General features: G+C 40.1%; 2 protein-coding genes across 2 annotated transcripts in view; one reads left to right on the plus strand and one right to left on the minus strand.

Moving 5' to 3' along the window:
• Nucleotides 1–12,191, plus strand: part of SCAMP1 (secretory carrier membrane protein 1) — a 457,689-nt gene that overhangs the window by 251,047 nt on the left and 194,451 nt on the right. The window lies entirely within an intron of this gene.
• The window catches only part of ARSB (arylsulfatase B), a 103,552-nt gene continuing 97,575 nt past the window's right edge, over nucleotides 6,215–12,191 (minus strand). Inside the window, exons 7-8 of the mRNA XM_075182248.1 lie at nucleotides 10,194–10,325; nucleotides 6,215–8,871 (exon numbers count right to left, since the gene is read on the minus strand). Coding sequence (XP_075038349.1) covers nucleotides 8,615–8,871; nucleotides 10,194–10,325 — 389 coding nt within the window. The 3' untranslated portion in view covers nucleotides 6,215–8,614. The remainder of the gene's footprint in view (nucleotides 8,872–10,193; nucleotides 10,326–12,191) is intronic.

Here is a 12,191-nt window from a genome sequence, read left to right on the forward strand (position 1 = left end):
ACAAGACTCAGACCGACGACATAGAACTGTCACTTGTGAGCCTGTTCCGGGAGACCTAAAGCCTGCAGTTGAGACACCTGAACCAGAGACGTTGCCTCAGAACTATCTTTCCAGCGATGGAGTGGCGGTTTTTGTTTTTCTTTTGTTCCAGGATTTTCCTTGTTTTTACTTTTTCTAGGACATTCTATTTTTGTGAAGGAGGATGGAGGACGGAGGAGAGTTCTGGGAGTGATACGGATGAAATGGAGGCCGAAGAAAAGTTAATAGGATATCCTGAGCAGCCCATTATCAAACTTGGTCCAGGGGTTATGAAAAGGTCTGCTAGCTCAGGAACTCGGAGGCAGTGTGAGGGGCTATTGTCTGATGAGTATTGTATCTGCAAGTTCTGCAACTCCCTAGTTGAAGAGAGATGCATCCAACGATGCCAGTCCCCCAGTACCCTGAATATAGGCGGGCATCCTTTGGAGGATTATCACTCCCTGGTGGGTAAGGTGCTAAACCAAACTGAGTGTTGGGTGTGCTCTCACGTGCCTCAAGGGCAGCATAACATAGGACTAGTGCCATTCCCTCTAAACATATCCGAAGTACTCGAATTAAGGGGTGGGAGGCCCATAGAAGGGAGGTACAATAACACTAGGTCCCCTAGTCTGACGCTTCGACAATACTCCATAGGCAGATCTTTGCTGTGCCTAAACATATCTCATGCAAAATGCCTGGAGAATTGGGAGGCTGACCTATCAGATCAGACAATGGCTCGCCACACTCATTTTAGAGAGAGACTCACAAGGTCACTACTAAGCAGGAATGTTGATGGAAGTCACAAATTAGGGCGTATAACCAAACATAAGAAGGTATCTATTGGAAAAGTCTCTACAGATAAATGTGAAAATATCATTAATGCCGACACGTGTCTAGAGCAGATGGAGACACTAGGCATGGGTAGTTTTATCAAAACTCTGTGTGATATAATTCATGGGCATACTGTTCCTTATGTTCTCCCTGATGATGTGTATTTTGTTTGTGGAAGGAAAGCTTATTCCTGGGTGACTCCGAGTTCCAAGGGCTTGTGTTTCTTAGCTAAACTGGTTCCTGAAATCATGACTATTACTCATGAAGAAATGGTAGATATTCACAAGACTACATCACCACCATACATACACACACAGTATGAACACTGTGGCAAGAGAAATATGATTCCTGGTGAGGAACCCATAGCTACAAAATTGATTAGTGAAACTGCTGGTTTCCAAGTTATGGTTGCTCTAGATCTCACCAGGACCGCTCGGGGAACATTAAACTTTAAATATATCCAAGACCTAGCTAAATTAATAGATAATATCACCGAGATGTATGATGACACTTTCAGGTATACTGGAAGGGAGCTACAAGCGTACAAGAAGGAGTTGGTGCAACATAGACTGGTACTAAATTATCTCACCTCTATTACTGGTGGGTACTGTGTGACACTGGCCACCCAGTTCGGTGTCAAATGTTGCACGTACATTACTAATAATACGGAAGACCCTAAAGAGGTTATAGACCGGAAGATGGATGAAATTTTGCAGCTGAAATGGGAATTTCGAAAGAGCCATAATTCTTCGTTATATGAGGTCGGGGAAAAGGTGGCGGGTTGGTTCTCATGGTTGAACCCAGCAAAATGGTTCTCCGGTCTGGGGGAGTGGGTACAGGAAATGATTGCGAGTGTAGGTAAGCTCCTTCTCCTTATACTGGGTGTCATCTTAGCAATTGGTTTAGTTGTCAAATGTGTTCCTACTGTGTTGAAGTGTGGAAAACGGTCTCATGGGAGTAACACTGAGAAAGAGACTGAAAGGGTGGTACCAGATACCGAGATCATGGTCTGTGGAGAAGTATTGTACAATCCTGAACTTGAAACGGTGATTGGGTGATAGTTTATTACACTATCAAAGGGTGGAACTGTCGAAGTCAGCAAATTGGATAAAGTCATTTCAATTAAAGTCTAGCAAACTTGGTTGTCTTTGTCTGAAAAGATGCGTACGGTACGCTATGACGTACAAGGGCACGCTACGGCGTGAAAGGGCGTACGCAACCACTACACGTGGCAGCAACAGTAATTGGTCTTTTACCATACATTCGCACAAACACGCATACTTATAAAATAGTACACATTAATGGTAATTGCAACACATAGTCAGTTATGTCGAAATATAGTAGTATTTATATGTTATATCAGAGTTACATGCATATTAGTGAAATACACGGAATGGGTTAAAGGAATAACATCATGAGTGGTATCATAATGAACCTTATTACATATCCTACTGTTTGGTTCACTCTGCGAGGGAATCGCAGAGTGCATACGCAAGTTATGAATGATAGGGAATTATGAACTACTTAAGACTAAGGAATCCGGGCGGGAAGAGCAGAGCATACCCCCTGCAGAGATGACCCCCTCCTTTGGATTCCTTAGGATGAACCAGCCAATGATTGACGACCCCTTGGACATTCCTGAGACCCGGACCAATAGATGCAAGCTATACCATCTTCATTGTATTACTGTATTTGATTGTGTATATAAGCAGCAGCTTGTGATCCAGAGTGCAGACATCTTGTCCCCAGACTTCAGGATTGAATGACTGCACTGGATCCAGAGCGCCTGCGATAAGTAACGGCTGTATTTACTATTACTTCGCTTGAGCATATTTTTCCACTTATTGCGAATAAATCTTTGTGCTTTGGAAACACAAATCGAGGTTCGACAATCGTTATTGGTTAGCGACGATACGCACATAACACCACTCTTCCTAATGACGACACCTCTGGACATACAGATTTTTCAGATGCTGTATAGTAAATGTAATATATGGAAGGTGCTTATGTACAACAACCTCCCTAAAGATTATTATATAGTGTGTTGTGTAAGCAGCTTTATAATTCACTGAATAAAAACTGAAAATGTATATAATAAAGTGACAATAAACTACAGTAGAACAGATTAGAAATCAAATATCACCTGCAAATAAATAAAAAAAAATAGACAAAACAAATGTGGTACTTGAGAGGCATCACTAATCTCAGACTGCTATATTCTGACTCAGGGCTATTATCCTTTTCTGAATTGAGGGATAAATTCCACATACCTAATGAAGATTTTTACAAGTACCTCCAGGTTAGGCATTGGCTACATTCCGTACACCCACGGGGCTCTTCCCTTCAACATCCACCAGCTCTCTTTTTATCCAGACTTTCATCTGGAAGTGACAAAGCGGCTATCTCCTTGTGGTACACCCATCTCAACATAAGTCAGCACCCGATAAAGGCCTCTCCCCAGCTAGCCTGGAAGAGGGATATTGGCCGGGAAATTGACTCAGATCAGTGGGACAAAATCTACCAAAATGCCCACAGGATGTCGAGGTGTTTGAATCACTCGGAAATGCTTTATAAGCTACTTTATAGACTCTATATGACACCTGATAGGTTGCATAAGATTTGGCCAGATCAGACCAGGACCTGTTGGCGTGGATGGGGAGTGGTGGGGGATATTTTCCATGTTTTTTGGAGTTGTCCAGTGGTCAGAGACCTTTGGTTAGAGGTGTACGCCTTAATCTCAAAAGTTATTCGAACTCTGATCCCTAGTACACCAGAAGTTGCTCTCTTACATTTCTTTCCCTCACAAGTGTTATTGGGGGATCGGTATGACATAGGCCACATCTTTATAGCTACCCGGGCAGTGATTGCCCAAGCCTGGAAATCAGCTACGCTGCCTTCTATAGGCAAGATAATTTCTAAGGTTCAGTTAAGCTGTGACATGGAAACGCTGAGAGTCCCTTACTCTTCCTCTGCCTCCTGTCCCTACATTATATGGTTTGAATGGAATCGATATGTAGCGAAATCCTGAGTCCTGCCCGTCCCTGGGGGAACCCCGTGTAACTCCCCATAATAAAATCAAAGGGCTACTATATATGTTGTTTCTCAAACGATTTGTAAAATCTGTAAAATGTTGAGAGTGGTGCTGTTTCATGTTATTGATTCGTATTCATGTGTATTGCCTCCCCCTATACCCCTCCCCTTGATCCCCCCTCTTCTCCCTTGTAATTTAAAATGTATGTTTTTCTGTTTTCTTTGTTTCTATGTAACCAAAAGAAAAAACTTTAATAAAATCATTATTGCAAAAAAAATAGACAAAACAATATAACACAACAGCCCCAACCCCCACTCACTTTAATCTTAAGTTTTCCTTACCATTAAAAATCTAGTTATATTTCTCATACCTTAGTTCTCTATTGATGCTTTTGTTATGCAACTTCATGCTTGACTTTGACCTAGTGTATGTATGTTAGGGAATTTAGACTATAAAGCTAGGTACAAGCACCCGATAAAGGACTGTTTGGCCCAATATTGCATTAGTGTGTATACTTGCATGATGAACGACAGTCATTCCACAATACGGATTGTCGTTTCATTTGATTGTTCAGCAGAACTATAAATCTCATTCCAACCACCTTCTGATCACACCACTGTCTGCCCAGAGGAACCTGTCACTCAGGGGAGGGCTGGCAAATTTTAGCCCGGGGAGCAAGACTCGTCTCAGCAGCCTAATAGGAATATTTTAAAGGAAAAAACTGCAGGTGGCCCAGTAACCCAGCCCACTGTGGGACCGGACCGGGGTGGGGGCAGATGCCCTCCTGCCCCCCAGCCCTGCCCCTGCTGTCACTGTGTCTGTGTTGTTAAAAACAGAAATTGCTGAAGGTGGAATAATTTATCCGTTCCTTCCGAGACTGAATATTTAGTTTCACAGTCACAGAAGCTAATGAAATTTATAATGACATTGTGGAAAAGTCAAAGTTTATTTTTGTGTGTTAATCAGAGTGACAGGAATGACCGACTACACTGCTCTTAGACCAGATGAAGAGCACAGATCTGAAGGTAAATCGTGTTTAGTGTGTAGACATCAATCAACAGACTGATTGGAACTTCAGTCATTTGTGCAATCCTTAGTGATAACAAATTGGTCGAAAATTTTGGAAGTGTGTACCCAGCCTAAGCTCCATTCAGGCAGGGACGGATGTGAATGACAAATATTCTCTCTACAGTGCTGAATAGTTGGGGTTGTTCTACAAATAAAAGGATGATAATAAAGATAGTAAAGAATGAAGCATCAGCCCTGGTTAGCACACATGTGGTTATGAACAGAAGACAAATCCATACAAATATCTTAAATTTTATTAACTACTTTGCAGTAGTTAATATCACATTGATACAATAAATTATATTGCCGTTAAGTAGATAGAAAAGTATTCATGGAAGTATAAAAGTAGCACCACCACATTTTAAGAGCTTCTTCACTCTAGCTGGCAGGGTTTTCTTTCCCCCTGGGCATGCCAAGCAGTTGCCCAGGGGCCCCACAAGCATAGGGGCCCCATAGAAAAAAAATCTATTCACCCATTTATCAAGGCACAGCTGTACAGCATGGTTTTTTTTCATGTTTAAACACTGATTTTTGTTGCAGGTACCAATAAATATAAACTTAATTTTATTGATAATTTATATTTTCATTCCTGAGTGGTTGTGTAGGTAGGTGCTCAAATGCACTTTGCCTGGGGGCCCATAATGTTGTTAAGATGGACCTGCTAGCTGGTTCTATCTGTACAGACCGGCTGCTTACATTAAAGGAAATGCCCATCCATTTCTTATTTTAAATTCAAATTCCCCAAATGCTAATAACATTTACAGACATTGTTATTAATTTCCCTGCTCTCTTATGAAGAGCAGCATTTAAATGTATACGTTTCTCTGAGATACTGGGAGTTAACAGTGTGTAGAGTTGCAATGAAATAAAACTAGCAGTGTTCCTGGCTGAATGACAACTTTTAGGGGCATATTCAATTAGCCACGTTACTCGCAAAAATAACTCCGCGTTTAAAGTATTACTGTTATTACCCAGAGCTGCGAGCAGAAATCCGGCGTTAAAGGTACCGTAATAACGGTAATTACATGCACTATTACCGTAATAACGCTAATAGTGCGCAAGCCGCGTTACTTCTGACAGTAACGCGGCCAATTGAATATGCCCCATAGTGAGGAGAGAAGAGCAGGTGATGTCAGAGATCAGACTATCATGTTTTCAAACTGAATAGATACACACATATACATTTCTAGCTTACAAGTACATAGGTTAGAAACACATTTCATATTTCTTTATTTTTCCACCAGAAGAAAAGTTCAAAACAAAAGCTTGGAAATAATTGTAAATTATTTATTTTTTATACATCATATGAAATATGAACAGGTAATCTGAAATTGTCATTGGCTAAAAACACTAGGTCATTTTTTTCTTTTTTAAAAAATAAAAAAGGGACTGTTAATGGATATCCATGACAGAGAGCATTCATGTATTTGCAGTGTGTTGTGTATGTACAAGTATGTGTATGTAAGTTGTATATCAGTCATCTGCTGATCTGTGCCTCTGCGTGTTGTCCCAATATTCCAAGCAATACTCTAATTACCTTCAAACCTATATTGAATTTTACTATAAATGACAAGGACTATATTGGGCTCCATTTGTCTTGTACCAGTCAAGAATTTTCTTACAATATAATTCTTTAAACCTAAATATTAAACTTAAAGGTGGACTACACCCATAAAGTTTCAATATATTCTCTGTAGAATTAATGCTTACTTTGCAAAAAGACTGAAATGATTTGACAGGAAGCTGCCATTTTTCTAGACCGCATTGCTCAGCCGTCAGTCCATTTATCTGGCTCCATGCATTCCATTACGGCATCTTCCAACTAGAATAAACAATGCAGATTTTGTGGTTAATGGTTTAAATTAAACATTAGGATTGGATTAAAGCCCCTGTCCAGCTTAAGATCTAGATGGGTGATTGGAGACATACAGCAACGTAAAAGCAAGGTAACAATGGCTGTAGGTCAGCATATAGATTTACAAGAACATTGGCTTAAAGGAAGGACATGAATAGAAGTGACACAGGCAAAAAGTTGCATTAATAATGGCGATTAAGATTTCAACAGGGTTTGATGTTTGAAATGGACGGCTTTAGATATAGGAGTAGAGGATCCAGAGGCTGAAACAGCAGGGGAGAAAGCCTCAGTGGTAGAGAATAGTATAGAAAGGAGGTAGCTTTCAGGAGAACAAATAATCCCAATGCAAATTAATTTCTTTTGCAAAATTTTGTTTTATGTAGTATAAAAATCAGAATATTATTATACGCACATTTTGCATTTTTAAAACAATGACAAAAAACAAGTCACATTCATCAACACTGGGCCCCTGGTATAACAAATAATCATGCAAAAAATAAAACAAGGATGCACAAGGTTTATGGAGAAGGTGAAGACATGGGTCTGAGGGTAGAGATGGCCCCAGGCTAGAGGGCAATGCTGAAATGATACTGAGTAAGAAATGAGAGCTGGTAGTGCCCAAAAGGAGCAGTATCAGGTTGGGGTAGGACAGGCTATAATCAAGAGGTGGGTTTTGAGACGCCGGGTCAGGGGTCTTTAGGTGAGCACAGGACATAAGCAGATCTAAGAGGTGAGGCATGAGGAAGAGATGTTTGTGAGGGTTTTGAATGTAAAGATAAGTAGCTTGAATTGAATTCTGAAGCACATGGGAGCCAGTGGTGGGATTAGCAGAGTGGTTGGTACAGCATAAGTGGAAAAGCAAAAAAAAAAAGATAAGTCCTGTTGCCAATTAGGATGGATTAGAGCAATAAAATATGGGTGAAGAGAAGGCCAAACGGAAGGAGGTTGCAGTAATCAAGACGGAGATACTGAGAGGATGGATAAGAGTTTGGACACATCCTTAGGGAGAATGGCGCATATTCTGGCAATGTCTTGAAGTAGGCGGCAAAAAGATGTGAGGGACTCAATTCATTGAATAAAGCTTAGGGTAGAGACATGGGATGACACCACGAAAGCAAGCATGTCGAAATGGGAGCGTGTGAGAATGTTGACGGTGAGGAAGACTAGAGGGGGTTAGTGAAACTGAGCTTTAAGTAGCAATGGAACATCCAGTGGAGATGACGGAGACGCAGTTGTAGACATGATAAGAAAAGAACGTTGTAGTTTAGGCTAAAGGAGTGTGTTAGTTCACCAAGAGAAGAGGTATAAAGAGAGAAAAGCGGAGAGCCAACAACAGAGCCTTGAGCGACCCTACAGATAGAGTGTAGGGGAAGATATGCCAGAAGTAGAGACACTGAAAGACTATTCAGAAAGGAATGAGGTGAACATCAGCTGATGTCAATTAAAATTGGAATTAGCCCTTAAAGGCAATTTGCAACAAAATAAATTAATATTAAATTCTCCTTCCTCCCAACTAGCAGAAGAGCATTGACCCCATGTCTGGGGCACTGCTGATAGGGAGATATTTCAGGGCGTTGGATACATCATGCTCATCATGTTTAGGGTAATGAGTGAATGCATGGGTACCTGTACAGCGGACTTATTTAATTTTTTAATTTGGCACAATGTGATTTGATGGGAACAGTTTATTGGTGTGAACATATTCTGAATCTCAGCAATTTTACTTACAAACATGATTAAAATACAAATTAAAAAGATAATTGAATCCAACTATTTTTTTTGGTAGGTGTATCTCTTCTTTAAATTAAATATTACTCCCAAGGTCCCCACACGCCAGAAGCTTCAGGGTCACACTTGGGATCATCCTCTGGGTAATAGATGGGGACAGAATGCTTGTTGTAGTACGCCAAGCGAGAGAGAAGTTTCTTCACCACTTCTGGATACTTCTCTGACAAATCCTGCTTCTCTTCAGGGTCATGAACAATATCAAACAACCAGAGAGATTTTCTTGGAGAGTCAAATGAAGGAGAATCGGTGGCATTTGGTGGAGGAAACCAATGACTACAACCTGTCCAAAAAGAGAGAGACAAAATGAAGACTACATATGAAATGCATTGAAGAAACAGGATACAATGTAACATAAATTAGTAATTTATTAGTAATAAATTATTAGGTGTGTTGAGGGTACGAAGATCCTCACCCAGAAATATGTCACATGACACATTTTGTAAATGAAAATAATGCCTAAATGTGAATGTATGGACAAATAACTCGATACAAGTGCAGGGAAGACGCATCTGAGATTGGGCAATGGAATAGATGAGCAAAAATCATAATGGGGTATATTTACTAAACTGCAGGTTTGAAAAAGTGGAGATGTTGCCTATAGCAACCAATCAGATTATAGTTATCATGAATTTAGTACATTCTACAAAATGACAGCTAGAATCTGATTGGTTGCTATAAGCAACATCTCCATTTTTTCAAACCTGCAGTTTAGTAAATATACCCCCAATGATTTTCTCTGCCTATTTGTTTTTATTACAAAGCTGTAAACTGTCTCGTGGAAGCCCACACACTTGGGACTTTACTGAACAGTTTGCAGGGCAAAGTAATTTTTGCTGAGCAAATGTGGCTGTCTCATGAACACAGATTTCCACTTTCCGTTGAAATACATTGCTTCAGTGGCATGGAATGTAAATCTATATAAATAATGAACGGCACTCTGGAGCTGGGAAAATGTGACTCTGGCAGACCGACCTGCTTTGCTCTATATTTTTTAAACCCAACTTTTCATAGCACACTGTAAATGTTTATGTCGTACCACAAAAAAAAGTTTAGTACCAGCAATTAAAACAAATACAGTGGTCTTTTATTTCTCTTTACATGTTTGAACATGGGCAGCACGGTGGCTTAGTGATAAGCAAGTCTGCCTCACAACACTGGGGTCATGAGTTCAATTCCCGACCATGGCCTTATCTGTGTGGAGTTTGTATGTTCTCCCCGTGTTTGTGTGGGTTTCCTCTAGGTGCTCCGGTTTCCTCCCACACTCCAAAAACATACTGGTAGGTTAATTGGTCGCTATTAAATTGACCTTAGTCTCTCTCTCTCTTGGTCTGTATGTATGTTAGGTAATTTAGACTGTAAGCTCCAATGGGGCAGGGGGACTGATGTGAGTGAGTTCTCTGCAGAATCAGTGGTGCTATATAAATAGCTGATGATGATTACCATATTGCTAATTATGTTGTAAATAAATGACAATGACAGAGTCCCTGAACCCAGTGAAATTGTCTCTGTGTATGAAGAACTGGTTCACCAGTGAAAGGGTTAATAGCCCTGCATTCAGAGATTCTGCTGTGTTTATTCCCTGGTAATATAGATAAATGGTACCTGGATCTCCAGTCAGCAGTTTCCATTTCCTGTGTCGAATTGCAGCGTGAACTGATACATTGAACAATGAATCTTCCCATTCAGAAATAATGGTGCTGGACAAGGGTTCTCTGGTCTCATTACTTGTAGAGCCTGGGAAAGAATTTGTGTTATACAACTGTATAAGATTTCATTGTGTAACCCTAACACTATCCAGCGACATCAATCACCAGACTGTACAACGTCTTCACTTAGAGACATCTTCTTGAAGACACACACAATTTTGTTATAGGATACCATATATTGTCTCAGCGATGTCACCGCTTCCTAGTAAATTTATTGTCTGCTGTCACATGGATAACAACCCAGAGAATGGCTGTTATTTCATTAGAATAATGAATGTAATCAAAGCCTTGTTTTGTATGTCATCCTGTCCCTTTTCAGTATGTTCAGTGATAACTACAGATACTATCTAAGAAGAGGACTAGTCAATACTAAGCACTCTTACAGCGACATCCAGAGCAGGTTATGCACACATAATACAATACATAAAAGTACAGGCATACACAGTGATGGTCAGGGCCTGATTAAGGGTTCAGGCTGCCCTAGGCTAATACGCTCGTAGTGCCCAATCGCCTTCCATGCCTGGCTAATATGTGGTAGGTAAAAATTAACTTGTCCTTAATTTAAAATTCTGCTCCCGTCAAGCACCCCTCCCACCAATATTTTCAATCCTGTGTTACTGAAACTCAGCTCCACTTTTTTTTTTTTTTAAAGGGTCGCGACAATCTGTCACTCATTTCATTTTCAATAAAATCAGAACTGTAAAGCAGAATGAACGAGCACTACCGATGGTGAAAGGGAGGGGACATCCATGTCTCTCCTACTTGCCCGTTCAAGGATGTCTCATTGTCATCAGCCCCTACCCATGGGTTTACATCTAAATTAAAACCCTACTACACTTTTCTTTCATGATTTCTTTACTTTGGAGAACATATACTCTTATATTTTAAAATGTATTTCAGAAAATACCTCCCCTGCCACAATTTTGCATTCACAAAACTTTTGCGCCCTGGCACACTTTTGGTTTAATGGATAAATCTTACACACACAAAAAGATTGTACTGAATACGGAGAAAGTGACATCAAATTGTAATAAGCAATATTAAATATATAATTGTAAAAAAAAGTGTACCTTAGGCAAAAAATGTTGTTCAATGTATATCTGGTGTGGGTACATGTAATTAAAAAGTGGTGCTGTATTCCTTGGTATGCTAGCGGTGGATCACTCATCTCACAGGTTGATCAAGAAAGCAACTAGCTGCAGGAGTTACTGTGAATTGCAGGACGTATTGATCATTGATACTTAGACCTTGCTGGGTAGTCACTGTTACACCAAGTGAGTGTTGTGTAGGAGCATATGGGGAGAGGTATGAGTGGCATGTAGGGAAGTTTTAAAGTACATGTGGGAAGAGGGAAAGAGGGAAAGAGGGAAAGAGGGAGAGAGGGAGAGAGGGAGAGAGGGAGAGAGAGAGAGACCTAGGACAAGATTAGCCCATGTAAGGTCTAAGAGGTATATTTACTGTGGGTTTAAAAAAAGTGCAGATGTTGCCTACAGCAACCAATTGGAGCTTAGCTATTATTTTGTAGAATGTACTAAATAAATGATAACTAGAATCTGATTGGTTGCTATAGGCAACATCTCCACTTTTTCAAACCCGCAGATTACTAACTATACCCTATAAGTGTCGATGATTAACAGTGTCCTGTAATTCACACCAACTCTCACAGCTATTTGCTTTCTTGATTGACGTGTGAGCTGAGTGACCCACCAATTTTGCATTACATGTACCAACACCAAAGATACATTGACTAACCTTTTTTTTGTAAGGTACATTTTTTTTTACAGTGATATATTAATTATTGTTTATTACAATTAGATGTGACTTCCTCTGAATTTGGTAGAATTTTCTTTGTGTGTGTTAGATTTATCCACTAGACCAAAGGTAAGCCCTGGCC

Source organism: Mixophyes fleayi, chromosome 1 (genome assembly GCF_038048845.1).
Source record: "Mixophyes fleayi isolate aMixFle1 chromosome 1, aMixFle1.hap1, whole genome shotgun sequence".
Taxonomy (NCBI): Eukaryota; Metazoa; Chordata; class Amphibia; order Anura; family Limnodynastidae; genus Mixophyes; species Mixophyes fleayi.